This window comes from Crinia signifera, chromosome 4 (genome assembly GCF_055691185.1).
Source record: "Crinia signifera chromosome 4, ASM5569118v1, whole genome shotgun sequence".
Classification (NCBI taxonomy): Eukaryota; Metazoa; Chordata; class Amphibia; order Anura; family Myobatrachidae; genus Crinia; species Crinia signifera.
The window spans coordinates 153,153,385-153,175,750 of NC_139220.1; the positions used below are offsets into that span (position 1 = coordinate 153,153,385).

Below are 22,366 nucleotides of genomic sequence, written 5' to 3' on the forward strand. Positions count from 1 at the left end.
AGAGAACAAGTCTATAAATTATAGTTTAAGAAGTCTTGTGTAATACATGGGTGTATTCTGAAGATGTTTTTAGATGTATGTAATGGGATTTGGAAACAGGTTGATCTGATATTTGTTCCCTACAGTAAGAGTCATCTTGAACATTTACGTATGTAGATAAAAAAAAAATTGTATTTAAAAACAGTGGCAAAAGCATAAATGTATATACAATCAGCGCATACATCATTTCTGCCATTTATTTTTAAAGAATAGTTTTCTCTAAATGTGGAACACTCAGATTTCAGCTCCATGAATGTGCCAGACCCTCCACTGTGATTCAGTTGCATGACTGTTACTAGCCTAATATTACTGAGTTATCAATACTTTTTTTCCATATGTAGTTCAATGAGCAATTAAGAAAGCAATTACTATTTTACATATATGTGTTCGATAACATTTTCCCTTAAATATAAGAAATCATTTAATACAAATATTTTGTATTTACACATCACAATGATCCAAGCCTGTTCAGAGTCATGTAAAAGAAAAAGTTTTCTGATTCTCTTTTCTTTTTTTACTTTACAGAACTCCGTGATCAATAAATTAGAAACAAAAACTCCTTGGTGGATTAAATAAGAAATAAAACATGGGATTCTGTAATCCATTTTAAATGTAAGCACTTATACTTCTCAAGTTTGCAAAGCCAAAGAAAATGCAAAGTCACTCCAGAAAATACTTGGGTGGGGTAAAGACCAGTTGAAAGGATATGTTTTTCCAAGCACAATCTTGAAAACAGTCTGTACAATAAACTGTCCAAGTATACAATTTGATGTATTACCCTAAATTATAGTGCATATCGAATATTTGAAATAAGAGAGCAAAGTACAAATATACCTGCACAAATTATGTGTTGTGTGACTGGTGGGTTTTCAAAAATCCATTTCAACAAACAAACAAATCAAGCATATTTACTTCCTAACAAAACTAAAATAATAGTTGTCATGTGACCATTCCAACAAAACTAAAACACTAAACCTTAAATATATTTATAGCTATAAAAGTGCAAATGACTTAAGTGCTTATTATTTAATTACAAGAGCCAACATAAAATATTATGCCACATAAATAGTAATCTCCATGGGGCACCATTTGTTTCAAGTAAACTTTTATTCTCTTTATTAATCTTTGTAAATCTGCAACAGAATATGTATCTGGCAGGCAAAAAAGTCAAATAAGAATAAATAAAAACTCCAGGGCATAAGAGAGGGAACAAATAATAAATGATAAAAATAGGCAATTTGCCCTTTATGTGTAAATAAATTGCACAAACCTTAACTTTCATCTCATGAAAATCTAATGTAAAATTGGTCAGTCTCTGCCAAATATGGAGGACATTTGTTTTATTAGTCTAAACAAAAGCGAATAAGATCACTGCTGATCCTAATCATCCATGTCCCTCCATTTTCATTGCGGACTTCAAGAAATGTTATAGGCGTCTTGGATGCTGTACCAGCAGGTGATACATTTTTTTACCTTCTAAAATTGCTAGTTTAGATTTTAATGCTGCCGTATTTTACAATTTTTAGAAAGAACTTGTGCATTTTCCAATGTAGCGATGAAAAAAAAATGAATTGAATGAGGCTTTTGACTTCTTTATCTTGGCTAAAAGTATTATCTTAATTGTACGGCATCATCGTCTTCACTTATTTTATGTATTCCCATTGTCTGTCACTGTGGTAATAAAGGATAGTAACAGAGCTACCTCTAATTGTAATAGAAACAAAAGGTATGAGTGTGACTCGGAGTAGAAATTTAGACACTTCAGTGTGGGAATAGCATACACTGTAATAAAGAGATGTGTGCAGACTAAAACAATTTGTCCAGTATAAAAGTGGTTACAGAAGAACCAATTTTGTGCTCTGTAAGAGGATTTGAATATTTGCAAATGTTTTCTCCCTTTAACAGAAACAAACACTAGCGTTGCATTGCTTACATTGCTCATGTTGTGCCTTTTGAGATCAACAAAGAGGGAAGACCACCAGAAATGTAGAGTAGAAGGGTAGAAATGTGAAGAAAATAATAAAACCCAAATAACATTTATAATTATAGAATTCCAGGGATACAGCAATTTTTATACACTTTAAAACAGGAGTACTTTTTTCATTTGTAATTTAAATATAAATAATTCATATTAGCATGAGACAGCTTGTGGCATATTATTATTTAATACAGGTTGTTCTTACCCTTTGAGTGACAAGTGAATTTGTCAAAATTGGTGAGAAAATTGGCAAGCAAACATTTGTATTCATCATAATGACCTGTAATGTTTACCTTATATAGTAATAATAATCTTTTTTTTTTTTTTTTACACATTTTTTTAATCTGAATTCATACAACAAATGTGAGCAACGCTGGCATTTTTAGTCAATATTTTGCACATCTCTCCCAAAGCTGTTGGCATATTTTGTGCATCTCTTACAGAGATGCTGGCATTTTTATCAGATATGTTAACAGAGTTAACAGTACAGCTCACACCCTTACAAAATGCTGTAGGGGGAGAATTAGTAGGTGAGCAGAAAGACTCATCAGAAGCTGCTATCGCCCTTCTACAAATCTTCTCTTCCTTGAGATGCCCCAGGGGAGGGTGGAGCACACCATACGTGACAGAAGGGGCAGGTTAGGCTATATAATACAGTGAGAAGCAAGTAGGAGAGCCAAAATTGTGTAATTAAGTGCATTGCATGATGTAATGAAAATATAAATGTAACTTCATAACTCCAACATTCTCAAAATCAAGAGACTATCACTAACAGTCATCATTTCATCCTTGAAAAAGGCAGGGACATGGCCGAAACGCGCTGGTCCCCTATCTTCACATCATTACCACACCACAAAGTCTCTTCTCCCCTCTTGCAGAGAGTCGAGCGCACACTGCTCCGGCTGCCCGTCACTCCCAGGTGACGCGTCACACCGAAACCCAGAAGTGAGCGTCGCGGCTGTAGCAGCGGTGTGGGGACACGGCCGGCGTGCTGCTCGCAGTGCAGATGCGGCGTTTGCACTTCAAGGAAGAGGCAGCGTGGGACCTTCTAGGAGAAGTTGAACTTTTGGAGCTCACAGGTAAGGGTAAAGTGCACCACCAGGGGTATATGGGATGCCAGCCCCTGGTGCCATTCATACACCTTACAGTACCCATTGACTTATCCTCCCTGGACTGCAGCCTATTCTCCCTGAGACCTCACAAACATAACACATCTCTGTGTATTGCTCAACCACAGAGTGCACCCAATCCACCACAAATACTTGCCCATCCCCACCCAACTGCAGGTATTTCACACCAGTCAGCAGCAGACACAGCTGTAGCTAGTGAGTACGTACCACCTCACCACATACCGTTTTTTCTTATGTGTTCCTTATAATAACACATTTCATGGTAATTATATGCCCATGATTGTATATACCTATATACTTTTGCAATCCTATTAAATTTATTTTACTAACCAATCAATAGACCATCTCTATCTGTTTATAATATATCAGGGGTACATCTTTTACATCCAACACCATAGAAGGTGAGCTTAGGGCTATCACCTCATTTACCATACATATAGAAGTGTGGACACACTCTAGCCCGGCAGCCCCTTCGTCCACTGTGGTATCTCGAGCGTGGACAAACCAGCACATTATCTCATCATTTCCAGTAGGTTGGTAAGTACAGTATTTCTGCAACGCAGTAAAAATGCAATATTTGTTCCTCCTTTTTTATTTACCATTTGCCAGTAGTGAAGGGAGGACACAGAGGTAGTTCTGTTCCGAGGACCGGAATGAAGAAAGTTACGAATTAAAAAATTCTAAAAACATTAAAAAAGTGACTTTTTAACTTTAAGATTAAAGATGTGTGGCTTCTTTACCAACTTACTTCGTAAAATCAGTTTTCCAAATAAGCTTTGGTCTCTCTCATGTGTGTTGCAATTCCAACGGTGATGTCGAAACTGATGCTGACACTCTGATGTCCATTCCCTCACTCCTACACCAATAACGTGCATTATTTCAGGATAACGCCGGCAAAGCTGTCTCTGGTGGGTTACCAAACCAGGTACATTATTACACATTACACGGGATGAAGTAGGAGAGGAACCAACAGCGCCCATGTACCTGTACAAAAAAAATGCATTATTTGTTGAAGGGAATGTATAAATAATTGACTACAGAGCATTTCATCATTGCAGTTAAGCGTCAATATTTAGACATCCTCTGCCTATATCCATTAGAGGTTTATCAGAGATCAGTCATTTTGCACTGTCCATTTAAATTCAGACCAGTCCCCTTATGCAGCACCATCTAAGTTCTGAATTGAGAGCAGCTACCTATTTGTGTTATGTCATATAAGACATGACTAAACGCTTTTGCTTTTTTTGGAACATCCTAATAAGCAGGCTGAGGTAGCATTATATGCTAAGGGCCTATACATCGCTAATGGATCTGTTGCTGCCAAAGCTTAAAGCTCTTGGAGTTTGCCTATGGGAACATTCTCCAACTTTGCGGTTTCTTGGAGCACTGTTTCTTCCCATCAAATTTCTCCAATTGTGTTAGGTAGCTCCATGTGCATATGTGAACTCAGGAAAAACATACACAGTCACACTGACCGATTAGAACCAGCAGTGTAAAGTTACACTGTTAGTATTTAGATGTATAACTGCTGGTGTTTGGAATTGTGGGACTAGCTGATTTCCCCACAACATTTGCTATCCAATGTTGCAGCTCACAGCAAGTTGGATGCATGCATAATAGTGTCAGAGTTGTATGGGTACTGTATATTAATGAATAGAGAACCAGAGGGAGACTGACAGTGGATGAGATCCTAATTAGTTCTATTTGATATTTACTGGGCTTCATGCAATAGTAAGATTTTGCAGATCCCATTGATATGAAATCAATTCCAACACTCTTATTGTATTGCTGCTGGATTAAGTTACAACACTCATATAACTGATGAGTACTCCGCCCATGCTCAACAATGAATATCAATTATCATACTCTATCAGTAAAGCATTAAAATAAAATCACAATTGCAATCTGTTATCACATTGCTAGGTTGTAGTCTGCTCCAAGTATGCTTTTAATTGCTTAAATAATACACCTCTTGCCAAAGCATTAAGATTTCTATTTTTACGATTTCTTCTTAGAAATTAACCTTTTACTGCCTTTCTTCTCATCTGGTCACAATGAAGAGACAATGTAATTGGACGCTTTACAGCAGAGGATCACATGTGGATCTGGTAGATAATGTCCCTAAAGCTGGGACTGGAGCAACCAGCATTTGAAACGATATACTGACAAATTCCCTTGTGTCCAGAACAAGCGATATTAAACTTACACACAACAATCATGCCAACACAGTAACAATACATCTTCTAGTTGATTTTTAAGTGATTTATCTTTGTTCCTGTATACACTAGAACTGTCATTTGGATCCACTTGACATTTGAATAATAGGCTATACAGTATACAGTGGGCTGTGCTGTAAATATAGCAAATAGGGAAAATGCCATTTCTGCTCTTTGCATAACTGCTATTTCTTTCTATTGTGAAGCTACATTTACCTGCTGAATGCTCTACATAGATGATGCGGGATACAGTCATTGGGTCACCAGCAAGTTGTAAGACAGTCATTAGGTCAACATGCATTTAGGTCAACATGTGTCTAGGTCCACATGCTGGAAGGTTGACATGGGTTAGGTCGACAGGGTCATTTATAGTATTCACACACCCATACCCAAGCACACAATCCCAAAAATGTCCAGAAACACTGAATCATTGTATTCAAGCAGCCTTCACATCTACCGCATTTTATCACTGATTTATCACAGGTTTATCCACTAATATTTTCGGAGCACCATAATCACATTAATTGCATTCTCACCACATGCTATGCATATTGAATAATTACCTAATATCATTTGGTTCAACACTCATAACATACTTATAAAGATATTAATTGTATTAACACCATGTCCATTCAGAAATGTATATTATTTGGCCCAAGCTAGCACCAACCAGCTATAAGCCCAAAGATCCTTTTCTTTTCCAAAGCCACAACTATACAATTGGCCAGCCATTATTTCAGCTGGCCAAATGCATACTTTCCAAAGGTAGTCAATGCACATATATTACTTAAAGAAAGTTCAGAAGAGGTTGCAGGATTTTTAATTAATACATAAAATTACATCAAAATGTTAAGGGGGTAATAGCAGGGGCAGCTTTATTTATTTATAGTTTGTGATCACAGTTTAAATGACATGTACATTACAGTATTTTTTTCAATTTTATTTAAAAATGATTAATATTTTGCAAAAGTGGAACTGAAAGCCAAGGTCCAGGATTGAATTTTACTGCACATGTGTGACCCAGGCATGCACATTACACATTACATCACAATATACATGCTGGATAGTAAATGTAATACTATTGTAAGAGTGAGTATGAGGGGCAAACAAGACAGTATTGGGGACGTAGGGGCAGCAGGGTGAAGCCTTGCTTAGAAACATTGCTCTGTTCATACAACCAGACTACACTAATAGAATACGGTTACACACACGGCAGAGCCGGCCCTAGCCTAAATTACGCCCTAGGCAAGATTTTGACTGTTGCCCCCTAGCACCGCCACTAGTTCCGTCTCTGACCCTGCTCCCCTTTCCCAGCATCAGCAACCCTCGTCATAGCAGTCAACATTTTGGTGCTCCTACCCGCAATATTTTAAATAGAAACAGCGCACCCATTCGGTGCGGAGCCCAAACAGGGGTGTGTTCTTGCTGGGAAAGGGCATGGCCACACAATAGTACCCCCAATTCAAATTATGCCACACAGTAGTGCAACTTTATTCACATTATATCATGCGATGGTGTCCCTTATTCACGTTACATTATACCGTTAGAAAAAAATCCTGAGAAAATATTGTATTTTAAGCACCTCAATGGCCACACTGCAACCCAGCATAAAGCAGTGTGTGCTGGGCAGAGGAGAAGAGCTGCAGCTGCTGCTGTCACTTAAGGGGACGGGGCCCGGGGCCCCCACTGGGCCCTTCCATCAGACTTTGGCCTGGGTAATTTGTACCCCCTACCCCTTTTTCTCGGCACCCCTGATAATACCACACAGTAATGCCCCTTACACATGACACACCTTATTAATGTTCTTATAACCATAATGCCCCTTACAAATTATGCCAACCTTTATTAATGCCCTTCATACACATAATGATACACATAATCCCCCTTACACATATGTCACACATTATTAATGCCCTTATACACATGACACACATTATGCCCCTTACACATATGTCACACATTATTAATGCATTTATACATGACACACATAATGCCCCTTACACATATGCCAAACACTATTGCACAACCAACCCACCCGCAGACAGGACTCGCACAGCCGCTAACAGCCTCACTCACACACACAAAATAGGCATGCTGAATATCATTTTAATCAGCAGAAGCTGCTGATGCCCCTAGGCATTCCAAATGCCCTAGGCAATTGCCTAGTTGGCCTATGCCTAAGGCCGGCTCTGACACACGGCATCAGTCAAGTGTAAATTAAGTAAACTCTAGGAAACTTGCATGCCAGTTCAAAAGAACAGCAACCCCCCCCCCCAATAAAAAATCTTCTTACACCATTAACCCCTTCCTGACAGAGCTAGTTTTTGCGTTCCTGACAGAGCCATTTTTTTCAAATCTGACATGTCTCACTTAAGTGGGGATAACTTTTTTTTGCTTTTACTTATCCCAGTGATTTTGAGATTGTTTTTTCGTGACACATTGTACTTCAAATTAGTGGTAAATTTGGGTCGATACAGTCTGTGTTTTTTTGTGAAAAATACCAAAATGTCGTGAAAAAATGGAAAATTTAGCGATTTGCAAAATGTTAAATTTTCTGCTTGTGAGACAAATAATCATACCACTCAAAATAGTTAATAACTAACATAGACCATATGTCTACTTTATATTTCCATCATTATTTCAACTTCCTTTTAATTTTTTTGGACACTAGGAGGCTTACAATATGAATAGCAAATTCTCAAATTTTCAAGAAAATTTCAAACACTGATTTTTTTAGGGACCAGTTCAGTTCTGATGTGACTTTGAGGGACTTGTATGTGAGACACCCCCATAAATGATGCCATTTCAAAAACTGCACCCCTCACAGTATTCAAAACAGCATTTTGGAAGTTTGTTAACCCTTTAGGTGTTTCACAGGAATTAAAACAAAGTGTAGGTGAAATTTCAAAATTTCATTTTTTTTGCAGATTTGCAATTTTAATACATTTTTCTAAGGAACACAGTAGATTTTACTAGAGAAATGTGACTAAAAATTGATTCCCCCAATTCTTTTGTTTTCATAAATATCCTATATGTGGCCCTAGTGTGCACGTTGACCAAACCACAGGCTTCATAATAGAAGGAGCACCTACTTGATTTTGGAGACTCCTTTTTATGAGATTATTTTTTAGGCACCATGTAGGTTTCTAGGCACCATAAGATGCTAAAATTTAGGAACCCCCCCACAAGTGACCCCATTTTGCAAACTACACCCCTCAGGGAATTCATCTAGGGGTATAGTGTACATTTCAAACCCCCAGGGGTTTCACCAATTGTGGTACAACTGGGCAGTGAAAATGAAAAATTAAATTTTTTACACAAAAATGCAGTTCTGGCTCAAAATTTTTCATTTTCAGAAGGAATGAAGGAGACAAAGCACCCCAAAATCTGTGCCCCAATTTCTCCCGAGTACGGCAATGCCTCACATGTGACCAAAAAATACCAGTTGGGTGCATGGCAGGACTCAGAAGGGAAGGAGTGATTTTTGGATTTTGCAGCTCAGATTCTGGTGGAATTTTGGTGGGTGCTATGTCGCATTAGCAAGACCCCCCAAGCACCAATACAGTGGAACCCCCCCACAAGTCACCCCATTTTGCAAACTACACCCCTCAGGGAATTCATCTAGGGGTATAGTGTACATTTCAAACCCCCAGGGGTTTCACCAATTTTGATACAAGTGGGCAGTGAAAATGAAAAATTACATTTTTTTACACAAAAATGCAGTTCTGGCTCAAAATTTTTCATTTTCAGAAGGTATGAAGGAGAAAAAGCACCCCAAAATCTGTGCCCCAATTTCTCCCGAGTACGGCAATGCCTCACATGTGACCAAAAAATACCAGTTGGGTGCATGGCAGGACTCAGAAGGGAAGGAGTGATTTTTGGATTTTGCAGCACAGATTTTGGTGGAATGAATGGTGGGTGCTATGTTGCACCAATACAGTGGAACCCCCCCACAAGTCACCCCATTTTGCAAAGTACACCCCTCAGGGAATTCATCTAGGGGTATAGTGTACATTTCAAACCCCCAGGGGTTTCACCAATTTTGATACAAGTGGGCAGTGAACATGAAAAATTACATTTTTTTACACAAAAATGCAGTTCTGGCTCAAAATTTTTCATTTTCAGAAGGTATGAAGGAGAAAAAGCACCCCAAAATCTGTGCCCCAATTTCTCCCGAGTACGGCAATGCCTCACATGTGACCAAAAAATACCAGTTGGGTGCATGGCAGGACTCAGAACGGAAGGAGTGATTTTTTGGATTTTGCAGCTCAGATTCTGGTGGAATTTTGGTGGGTGCTATGTCGCATTAGCAAGACCCCCCAAGCACCAATACAGTGGAACCCCCCCACAAGTCACCCCATTTTGCAAACTACACCCCTCAGGGAATTCATCTAGGGGTATAGTGTACATTTCAAACCCCCAGGGGTTTCACCAATTTTGATACAAGTGGGCAGTGAACATGAAAAATTACATTTTTTTACACAAAAATGCAGTTCTGGCTCAAAATTTTTAATTTTCAGAAGGTATGAAGGAGAAAAAGCACCCCAAAATCTGTGCCCCAATTTCTCCCGAGTACGGCAATGCCTCACATGTGACCAAAAAATACCAGTTGGGTGCATGGCAGGACTCAGAAGGGAAGGAGTGATTTTTGGATTTTGCAGCTCAGATTCTGGTGGAATTTTGGTGGGTGCTATGTCGCATTAGCAAGACCCCCCAAGCACCAATACAGTGGAACCCCCCCACAAGTCACCCCATTTTGCAAACTACACCCCTCAGGGAATACATCTAGGGGTATAGTGTACATTTCAAACCCCCAGGGGTTTCACCAATTTTGATACAAGTGGGCAGTGAACATGAAAAATTACATTTTTTTACACAAAAATGCAGTTCTGGCTCAAAATTTTTCATTTTCAGAAGGTATGAAGGAGAAAAAGCACCCCAAAATCTGTGCCCCAATTTCTCCCGAGTACGGCAATGCCTCACATGTGACCAAAAAATACCAGTTGGGTGCATGGCAGGACTCAGAAGGGAAGGAGTGATTTTTTGGATTTTGCAGCTCAGATTCTGGTGGAATTTTGGTGGGTGCTATGTCGCATTAGCAAGACCCCCCAAGCACCAATACAGTGGAACCCCCCCACAAGTCACCCCATTTTGCAAACTACACCCCTCAGGGAATTCATCTAGGGGTATAGTGTACATTTCAAACCCCCAGGGGTTTCACCAATTTTGATACAAGTGGGCAGTGAACATGAAAAATTACATTTTTTTACACAAAAATGCAGTTCTGGCTCAAAATTTTTCATTTTCAGAAGGTATGAAGGAGAAAAAGCACCCCAAAATCTGTGCCCCAATTTCTCCCGAGTACGGCAATGCCTGACATGTGACCAAAAAATACCAGTTGGGTGCATGGCAGGACTCAGAACGGAAGGAGTGATTTTTTGGATTTTGCAGCTCAGATTCTGGTGGAATTTTGGTGGGTGCTATGTCGCATTAGCAAGACCCCCCAAGCACCAATACAGTGGAACCCCCCCACAAGTCACCCCATTTTGCAAACTACACCCCTCAGGGAATTCATCTAGGGGTATAGTGTACATTTCAAACCCCCAGGGGTTTCACCAATTTTGATACAAGTGGGCAGTGAACATGAAAAATTACATTTTTTTACACAAAAATGCAGTTCTGGCTCAAAATTTTTCATTTTCAGAAGGTATGAAGGAGAAAAAGCACCCAAAAATCTGTGCCCCAATTTCTCCCGAGTACGGCAATGCCTGACATGTGACCAAAAAATACCAGTTGGGTGCATGGCAGGACTCAGAACGGAAGGAGTGATTTTTTGGATTTTGCAGCTCAGATTCTGGTGGAATGAATGGTGGGTGCTATGTTGCACCAATACAGTGGAACCCCCCCACAAGTCACCCCATTTTGCGAAGTACACCCCTCAGGGAATTCATCTAGGGGTATAGTGTACATTTCAAACCCCCAGGGGTTTCACCAATTTTGATACAAGTGGGCAGTGAAAATGAAAAATTACATTTTTTTACACAAAAATGCAGTTCTGGCTCAAAATTTTTCATTTTCAGAAGGAATGAAGGAGACAAAGCACCCCAAAATCTGTGCCCCAATTTCTCCCGAGTACGCCAATGCCTCATGTGTGACCAAAAAGTGGCAGGACTCAGAAGGGAAGGAGTGATATTTGGATTTTGCAGCACAAATTCTGGTGGAATGATGGTGGGTGCTATGTCGCATTAGCAAGACCCCCAAAGCACCAATACAGTGGAACCCCCCCACAAGTGACCCCATTTTGCAAACTACACCCCTCAGGGAATTCATCTAGGGGTATAGTGTACATTTCAAACCCCCAGGGGTTTCACCAATTTTGATACAAGTGGGCAGTGAACATGAAAAATTACATTTTTTTACACACATGCAGTTCTGGCTCAAAATTTTTCAATTTCACAAGGAATGAAGGAGAAAAAGCACCCCAAAATCTGTGCCCCAATTTCTCCCAAGTACGGCAATGCCTCACATGTGACCAAAAAATACCAGTTGGGTGCATGGCAGGACTCAGAAGGGAAGGAGTGATTTTTGGATTTTGCGGCTCAGATTCTGGTGGAATGAATGGTGGGTGCTATGTGGCATTAGCAAGACCCCCGAAGCACGGTGAAATTATGAACCTAATATTCCATAGATGTGTGGTATAATTTAAAACACTCCTTTATACATAGGCCGGGTTTGTCGGGGCAAGTGTCACACTGGAAAATAGTTTGCTTTCTTATTCCCTTTTTATAGCAAACTTTGCACCTTTTTTGTGTCCTGCCCTTTTTTCCAGTGGAGGGGATTTCATCAGGAAAATGCTGCCCTGGTACAATACGGGGGCCAGTACTAGAAGTACTGGGGCCCTCTGCCTGCTGGTTCCCAAATATTAGGCCCTTTATGACTTCCTCTTGAAAGTGCATAAATGTCCCCCTCTGGCCGGTAGAACGGAATAGCACGTAAGCGTTATACAGTGCCATCTGGATGATATACACGGCCACCTTCTTGTACCAGATTTTTGTTTTCCGCAGGGCACTGTACGGCTTCAGTACCTGATCTGAAAGATCCACTCCGCCCATGTACCTATTGTAATCCAGGATACAATTAGGTTTGGAGGTGTGGGTACTGGTACCTCGTACAGGGACGGAGGTGGTACTGTCTCCGTGAATTGTTGTCAGTATAAGGACATCCCTCTTGTCCTTATATTTGACCAACAACATATTTTCGTTGCATATTCCCCTGCTTTCACCCCTTCTCATTACTTGGGCAATGTGCGTTTTTGGGAGGCCTCTTTGGTTCTTGCGCACAGTACCGCAAGCTGCTGTACCTCTTGAACCAAGGGCCTTAAACAGGGGGATGCTAGTGTAAAAGTTATCCACATAGAGGTGATAACCTTTATCCAGGAAGGGGTGCACTAAATCCCAGACAATTTTCCCACTAACACCTACGAGGGAGGGGGGGCATTCTGGCGGTTGAATTCTTGAATCCTTCCCTTCATAAACCCTAAACCTGTGGGTGTACCCTGAGGTGCTTTCACACAGTTTATACATTTTTATGCCATACCTTGCCCTCTTACTGGGAAGGTACTGGCGGAATTTAACCCTTCCTTTAAAATGTATAAGGGACTCGTCGATACAAATAAATTTTTCAGGGATGTACACCTCTTCAAATTTGGCACTGAAATGATCAATGACCGGCCTGACTTTGAATAGCCGGTCAAAGGTGGGATCATCTCTGGGTGGGCACTGTGCATTATCGGTGTAATGTATAAATTTAAGAATTGTCTCAAATCGAGTCCGGGGCATGGCCATACGGTAAAATGGAGTACTGTACAGAACATCTGTACTCCAATATTGCCTAATTTCTGGCTTTTTTACTATGCCCATATGAAACACCAGACCCCAAAACGCCATCATCTCTACTGCATCTACAGGGGTCCACCTAGCAAATGATGACGTGGGGTTTTGAGCAATAAACTGCTGGGCATATAAATTAGTTTGGTCCACCATTAAATTTATAAAATCATCAGAGAAAAATAATTTGAAAAAGTCAATTTCTCTGAGACCTGTGGAATCAAATTGGATTCCTGGCATGGCCAAAAACTCAGGAACCTGGGGCTCAAAATTGTCTGGTGGTGGGGTCCATACTAGATCAATTATTGGGGGGGGAATCTCAGCTGATCTACGGGGGCGTCTTTGAGGGGGTCCCTCATCACCAGAGGAGGAAGAGGAGCTTAAGACGAATCCTTCAAATTCCCCGCTTGCATCACTGGCTGTGTCAGAGTCAGAGGCTAGCATGGCATATGCCTCCTCCACTGAATACATTCTCCTGGATGACTGGGAGGACATTTGGGAGGACATTTGGGAGGACATTTGGGAGGACATTTGGGATGCCATTTTTATTTTTGTGTTACTGGTAGTGAAATGTTTCAACACGTGTATAGTGTAGGGGGGGGTACAAACTTTATTTCAACCCGGGGGGTATGTAGTGTGTAGTGTGTATGTAGTGCAGAAAAAAAAAATACTTTATACCAATAAAAAAAAAAAAAAAATGAAGGGGTTAAAAATAAAAAATTGAAGGGGTTAAAAAAAAAAAAAAAGGTCCTGCGCCAAAAATTGAGCACAGATGTTGGTCAGTAACGTCTGTCACTTAACAGCGCTCAAAGGCAACAGGAATCTGATCAAAAAAAAAAAAAAATAGATCAACCCTGTGCCGAAAAAGCTGATCAGTGATGTACGTCACTGATCGGCGCACAGTGGCCACAGGACACCCACAAAATCAGTGTGTGTAAAAAAAAAATTAAAAAAAGACCCCACAGCACTCACAAAAAAAAAAAAAGGTGATCAGTGATGCGACACTGATTACCAGTGAGGGACAGCAGGTGCACAACCTTTGGTGCAACTGACAGTGCAACTGGCAGCAACTGACAGGTATATATATAAAAAAAAAACCTCTGCGCCCCCAAAAAGTTGCTGATCAGCACAGATATACTGATCAGCACAAAAGGGGGGGTAGCAGACACAAAATATACACTCTCTATCACTCTCTGTCACTATCTCTCTCTATCTCTCTATCTCTCACTATCTCTCACTATCTATCACTCTAGGACACTGCAGCAGCAGCACTGACAGTTATATGTATAAAAAAAAACTGCACCCCCAAAAAGGGGGGGTAGCAGACACAAAATATACACTCTCTATCACTCTCTGTCACTATCTCTCTCTATCTCTCTATCTCTCACTATCTATCACTATCTATCACTATCTATCACTATCTATCACTCTATGACACTGCAGCAGCAGCAAAATAAAACCCCTGCACCCCCAAAAAGGGGGGGTAGCAGACACAAATCTCTCTATCTCTCTACCTCTTACTATCTATCACTATCTATCACTATCTATCACTGTATGACACTGCAGCAGCAGCACTGACAGTTATTTATATATAGAAAACCCCTGCACCCCCAAAAAGGGGGGGTAGCAGACACAAAATATAGCTCTCTCTGTCACTATCTCTCTCTATCTCTCTCTATCTCTCTCTCTATCTCTCTATCACACTGCAGCAGCAGCAGGAAGTCACAAGAAGTCAGATCCAGGAAGCATCCAGCACGCTACAAGCAGTGAGTAGGTGATCAGGTAAGGTATTTGCAAGGATCAGGTAAGTATTAGCAAGGATCAGGTCGGTATTCACGGCAGGCAGGCACGGTGACCGTTCTGCACGCTATTCCAGACCGGAATGGCGTCTGCAGCGCAGTCACCGTCAGTTTAAATGTCGCGCCTTGGCTGTGATTGGTCCGTGGGTCCCACGGACCAATCACAGCCTTGGGGGCAGGTGGGGTGAGGGTGGGGTGAGGTGTCATCGTCACCGATGACCCCCTCATGCCCCCTGACGCCCGGCGGTGATTGACACCTGTGTTACCGAGCGTCTGATTCGCTGGTAACACAGGAAAACGCTGTGAATGGCTGTTCACACTGAACAGCCAATCACAGCGATCGCCGACGGGGGGGCGGCATCGCAGCCCCCCCTGGGCATGCAGGGACATGTCTGCTGTCAGGGACAGCAGACATCGTCCCACTGTCACTGCGTCTCGAGACGCAGTGACAGTTTAAACTCATGACGTACATTTATGCCATGTGTCGGGAAGTACCTCCCGGCCATGACGTAAATGTACGTCAAATGTCGGGAAGGGGTTAATAAAACCTGTTACTTTGAGAGATAGTGCTACCCTTGAAGCTACCTAAAACATTTGGATATACTGTATGTCTTTAATTTGGCTTTCATGCTGATATTAAATTACTTCCAGGAATGCAATATTTGATGTAGCAAGCTGTACATGTTCACTGATAGGAAAGAAATGTACATGTTCACTGTCTTGACAAACTTTTGTAACATGGAGATCAAATTCAGGTTATGATGGCAGATTCTTTTTTAGTTTAAATCAGTGATTTAGAGGTTTACCCTGCTTATGCATTATCTTTATGTTATGAAAGGTATTGTTTATAATCAAGACAAAATATTAGACAGCCTTTGGATAGCCAGCTGTTAAGGAAACACAATCACAATTTGTCCTGCCACCTTAAAAGCTCAAGCAGTCCCTTCGTTTGACAGGACATGTATGGCCTTGTTATTGCACAACAGATAAAAGTACAAATGAAAGAAGCATGGTTTAAGGTACATTTTAATAGCATGCGATGTGATCAAAACGATGATTTAATTGTACATGCACCCTGATGGGTGATTAGTATGTTATATGCACCCCCATTGTTAACGCCACCGCCACTATTAACGCCAACCCGAAGCGTGGCGAGCCCGCGAGGAGCGGCGGCGGGATGCGTCCTCCAACCTTTTCATACCCCACTATCCACGTTGGCATGGAGTTGATTGTATATAGTGCGGGGAGCACAGCGAGCTACAGAGCCCGAAGCGTGGTAAGGGGACGCGGAATACATGTGAAGTTATCCGCGTCCCCTTGCGTGGCGAGCGTCAGGCTCGGTGGCGAGCTGCGCTCGCCACACTATATAAAATCAGCTCCTCGCCGACGTGGGGGTATGAAAAGGTCGGAGGACGCGTACCGCTGCCCCTCGCAGGCTCGCTGCGCTTGCCGCACTTCGGGTTGGAGTTAATAGTGGCGCTGGCGTTAACAATGGGGGTGCATATAACATACTAATCACCCATCAGGGTGCATGTACAATTAAATCATCGTTTTGATCGCATGGCATGCCATTTTAATGGCATGCGATGCAATGCGATTTTAAAATTGTAACGTGCGGCTCTTAGGACCTGAAAATCGGGTCCCATCGCATACCACTAATTAGGCATGCGATGGTATGCGATGGGCGCCATGCTAGGAAACAAGTACCAAAAAACTTAATTCAGATTAAATACCCTTTGTTAGGCACAATGCAGCTTTGATGCCCATACACTTATCTGAGAAATCTGCCCAAATCGGATGTGTTTGACATTGGATGTGTTTGCGCTTTGGATCGGAGTCTGGATGTTGGATGTATCAGATCTGACCCATCAGTGGCACATAACTGGTGCTTTTTAGCACCCGTGATATGTTGGGTTAGATCCGTAGGTGTGTGCCAGTGGTAAAACGATGTGCAGCCGCAGGGTCCAGCTAGCCGCATCTGGGTCCGAGTAGTGGCAAAATATTTTGAAATGCCTGGCCGGCCACTGATTGGCTGCCTCTTGAACCCCGCTGCCTGGTCACCCCTACGCTGCCAGCTCCCCAGGAGTTCTTTACATGCAATAAATCACATGCGATTTATTGCATGTAAAAATGGCACATCAAGTTGTAAGTGACCCTCCCAAGTCGGACTAGTGTATGGGGGCCTTAACATTTTCCCGAATGTTAATGAACACTTGTTTTCTTCAAGTTGTTCTTTCAATTTTAAAAACATTTACTGTTCCTCTTCCTCTTCAGATTTCTATATAGCAATTATTGCAACCCTGCATTAAATTCATGGCACACCTTGCAATAAATGCATGGCACTAACTAAGGAGTCATGATATGTTTAATTTACTGTAACGTGTGGTTTTTCTTTAGGTATGTAATCAAGTAGATATGCATTTACAGGGCCGGCAACAGAAATCTTTGGGCCCTGTACACTGATATTTATGGAGGCCCCCACATAATCCAGCAGTGCAGCAGCCCCATTTAAGTCCCCATGGGAGTTACAGGCTGCACCCAGCAAGCTATGAGTGTGGGCCCTGCCCTGCACAACCTGCAGGCAGCACCACTGTACTTACCACGGCTAGCCCACTCCACCACTCGCGGGCTGCAGCTGCAAGCTATGACCTGGGCTGGGTCATGGGCCCCTAGGATTGTAGGGCCCTCGGGCAACTGCCCATCATGCCCATGTGTAAAGACAGCCCTGCCTGGCTCTCTCTGCAGAGATGAGCTCCAGGGACCTAATTGCCTCCTTCCCTCCTCACCTTAGTCACCTATACTTTCAAGGTCCTGGGTCCTGGATCCAGGGGGGGGGGGCTTTCTGACTTCAGTTGGGGACTTGTCTTCTCCAACTGTCCCATCATGCTGCGCCTCCATCTCCTGCTGTGACAAGAAGGCACTACCAGGGCAGAAGGCAGCCACCGCACAGAGTCTGGAGCAGATTTGACAATGGGGCCGCACATGTGTAGTAAGGTATTTGCACAGTGCAACAGGAGACAGCCATCTCAGCCTCCCTGCGCTGAGCGGCTGCTGCTGCCTGCTGAACTGTAAGCGCTCACGCTGGTCACAGACTCTAATCTCCCCTCCAGTCCAGACTCCAAACACTCTGACACAGCAGCCGGAGAGACCCGGTGGTGGCGGGCAGCTGCACACAGTCGGACCGAGCCAGGCAGCACACTTTATGCACACAGACAGGGACGGGGGCTGGGCACTCACAGACTGCAAAGTAGATGGCCGCAGGGGTAACACTGCCCACAGACAGGCCCCGGGGGGCTCTGGGGCCCTTCAGATCCCCGGGGCCCATCACACATGTCCCCCTTGACCCCCCCTGTCGCCGGCCATGTACATCTATGTTATAGGGTCTAACATGGTATTGCAGAGCCTATGCTTCATACCAGATGCTCTGCATGAGAGATATAGTAGTATAATTAGATACCAAAGTAAATCTATTTGCTTATCTCAAAATATCTACCAACCCCACCCATCTGCACTTCTCAAGATAGGTCTCTCCTGCACACTCATTGCTCGCTCCCATTCACAACTGCAGGACTTTCTTCAGGCTGCACCTATTCTGAGGAATGTCTTACCATGCACAATAACACTTTCCTCTAGTCTCCAAACCTTCAAGCGTTCCTTGGAAACTCACCTCTTCAGTCAAGCTTATCAAATTACGGAACTGCCAACATAACCTTCATAAACTTTCCTAACCAGCCCACTCATATCCACACATATCTTCCCATTCTTCTATTTCCCAACCACCTAACCCCATGGTTAAAATTTCTGTGTGACCTTATCATCAGTCTACTTTGTTGACAACTGGGGGTCCATGACCGTATGGGTCTGCAACAAACCTGAACCCTACATTCAACCCCAACAACTGTTACCATGACTCATCCGACTATGATGCATTTTGCCAGTCCTCCAGGGTATAATTAGCAACATCAGGTGGGGCTCTGTGTCTGGTGTCATAATATTAATAGGGGACTTGATGTTTTCTACTTCCATATCAAATAGAAGTGAAAGAATTCTGCAATGACTTGATGTATATGGATGTGGTACCTGATGCATTAAATGTGGATGTGACTTAAGCCAATGTCCACTTGTCTGTTACCATATGCATTTCTAGCTAGACACTGCTGGTAACAATTTCCATGGTCAGCCACTGCACTGTCCACAGTAGGTGGGAATGAAAATGAGTTTTGAGCTTTTTCAAAGCATGACCATGTGCGAGTCCAGACCTTCCACCAAATCAGGAGTATTCATGCCTTTGGATCCACCTCACCTTCCCTTAAGAGAATCCGGAAGCACCCAGGGAAGGGGGGTATCACCAATTACCATCTTGTTACAATCCTTTTCTGGACTAGATGCATTTTTTATGTTTACATTTCCCCTTTTTTTTATCTGTGCTAAAGTAATAAATGATATGCTTTTAAGTCATGTAATTTGTTGAGGAATATGTTAATACTAGAGGTTAGTGCCATTTATCTGGTTTTAGCTTAAGTCTGACCAAATGTGTTTGGGCCTAAGTAACCATACAGGTACTGTTTACTCCCATTACTCTAGTCTCCCTTATTTGGCTTTCCAGGCTGCTTCATTGTACACATCTATGCACCACGAGTGTCCACCATATTTTACTTATATGTCTACTACATATGTTTTGCCATAGTTAAAGGCAAGAAAGAGTCCAAGCTGCAATAGTGTGGATGCCCCAGACAGACGTGGGTTAGAATGCCCTACAATGTGCATTGTGAATGGTTCATGCCACCTTATTCTCATTCTCTTCAGGTAGATGTAGTCAGGTGGCAGGGCCATTGCAAATGTTCTCCATCTGGGACATTCATTTAATTGGCTCTTGTTAGTAAGATTTCATTTAGTAAACAGCTCTATTGAACATACTGTAAGATCACACAAACACAATCATGTTTCTTTAAAAATGAAAGTGTTACTATAGTATGTGGTTTTAAGAAGCAAATCAGTCTTAATATTTTGACTGCCTTTAAGAGTGTATCCAAGTGATTCACAAACTTTGTTTAAATCACGGCGTCCTAGAGTTTTAGAAAAAAAAAATTTAAGCCAAAAGTTTCTAATTGAGAATTTTTTAAAAACATATTAAAATTAACTATTTTGTTTTTATAGGTCATCTTTACAATTAGTTATGTGGTAAGGCAGCCACCAGCTATGAATTTGCCTATTAAATAGACATAAATCATTTAAATTGGTCCTGGATCACCAATCCAAGGTACCCTTGCAGTGTCTCGAGGCACCCCTGGGTTCCTCGGCACACAGTTTGGGAACCACTCGTGTATCCTACAAGGGCCAGTCTGTATTATTGGTTCATTTGTACATGATTCCCATAGTCTCTCTAAATAAGCAAGTATTTAAGAAGTTCTTGACCTTTTTAACTAACAATATAATGCAGCAATGTAATCAATGGAATTTTTTAATTATTTCCCAAATTATTTACGAATTGCAACTGGTTTATTGATTTGCCATTTAAGTTTCTGATGATTTTATTTCCATAGAGAAATTCCTGATATTTTAGCTGTATATGGGATACAACAATTCTGAATTTTTTTGAGATGACTGTATTAGTTTAACGCTCAGTAGATATCAAAGTAAGCACTAAACTGCTTATTTTTCTAACAAGCATAAGAACACGCTTACATAAAGTTAATTAAATTATTACAGCAAAGATCAGAAATTCAGAAAGGTCATTGCCTCCATATTTGAGAATGAAATATGTTTTGCTCATATTCAAGAAATGTAACTACATTCTAAACATGTAGCATTTAGTGCATCTTTTTACCAATGCTTTATGTTCACTTTAGTTATTATAGCTAACAATTACAGAAGACATGTATTACAAAAGACAACTACGTCATCTCTCATATTTGGATTTATGGTTGCGCAAGTAATGATAATATTGGTACACCTGATATGACAACATGTTAAATGGGTGTTTTTAAATATTGATACCCCGTAAAACATTTGAAATAAGCCCACACATGGCTTATGCTGTAGCATAATTGAGAAATATTCAAGACTTTTAAATGCATCTGTGAAGTATGGATACTTAATGAAATGAAAGCCTAAGAAGATGTTTTATTTATAGGGACTTAATTCATACTACTGTTCAAAGCTTATTTAAGAACCTTGGCATATTGAATAAATGTGCTGCACATTATACAATTTAGGAAACAAATTACTGTCTCCAGTAGGCTATAGCATATTTATTGCTATTTTAAGCATTGTAATATTTTCAGTAAACATTTAAATGTCACAAAAATATTACCAATCATGATCAAATCGTTCAACCTAGACTAAAAATGTTTTTTTTTACTTATAGGTCCTTTCAAATATTGAATAGATTATGCAATTTAATGAAACAACAGGTATACCAGAACTTTAGTATCTGAAAAGATTATAGAAATGGATCATCAACATCTGTTCTTACTAAGAGTTTCATGTAACATTGGCATCTAGGTCATACAACAGTTTGTATTCGAGGAGTAAAACTATACACACTTACATATACTGGACCATATTAATAATTCTACAACATCTTCCGAAAGGTCTCCAGAGAATATTCATGCAGACATTTACAATGACAAAGAAGAGCTGTCAAATAACAAGATTAAATAAAATAAATGAGAATGTGATTAAAAAAATGAAATGTGTTCTCTGTAGAAGCATATTATTATAGAAGAGTCTTAAAAATGGAGATGACATCATCTTTGCCCAGCTGTTCCCTATTAGCAAAGAAAGTTTGGAAAATGCACCTTTAAAGTCAACTACAGCTCCTTAAAGATTCTATAATAAAATCTATTTTAAGAATGTGAGTTCCCTTTTACCTTTCTATGCAAACATGTTTTCTTATTAAACACCTGTAAAATAAAAATCCCAGCTATATTATTCTTAAACAGTTACAGAATTGTATTAAAATCGATCGATATAGATTTCAAGCAAGCCATGTACAAGGAATTATGAGCTAATATGAAATTGTTTACGTAATATTAGGATGTATAAAGTTTTTTTTGTAAAACTTTACACGTGTACAACATAATAGAACAACAGTTTCTTAAGAATCCCATGTCTTATCAGACAAGCATTTGATTTATAACATATCTTCTGTTGCAGCTGCTGGTCTACAATACATGGGAAATGTCTAAATGACAATTATACAGGTCTATGCATTTTCAGAGAAAATTCATGTTCATAAATTAGGACATTACTCAGACTTGTCTCTGTAGTATATGTAAAGTATGTGCCTGGCATTCTAGAGCAGCTCATTTGATCC

General features: G+C 40.9%; 1 protein-coding gene across 1 annotated transcript in view; it reads right to left on the reverse strand.

Moving 5' to 3' along the window:
- WNT2 (Wnt family member 2) overlaps positions 1-22,366 on the reverse strand; it is an 86,968-nt gene that overhangs the window by 63,449 nt on the left and 1,153 nt on the right. Inside the window, exon 2 of the mRNA XM_083182803.1 lies at positions 3,896-4,131. Within this exon, the coding sequence (XP_083038929.1) occupies positions 3,896-4,131 (236 nt within the window). The remainder of the gene's footprint in view (positions 1-3,895; positions 4,132-22,366) is intronic.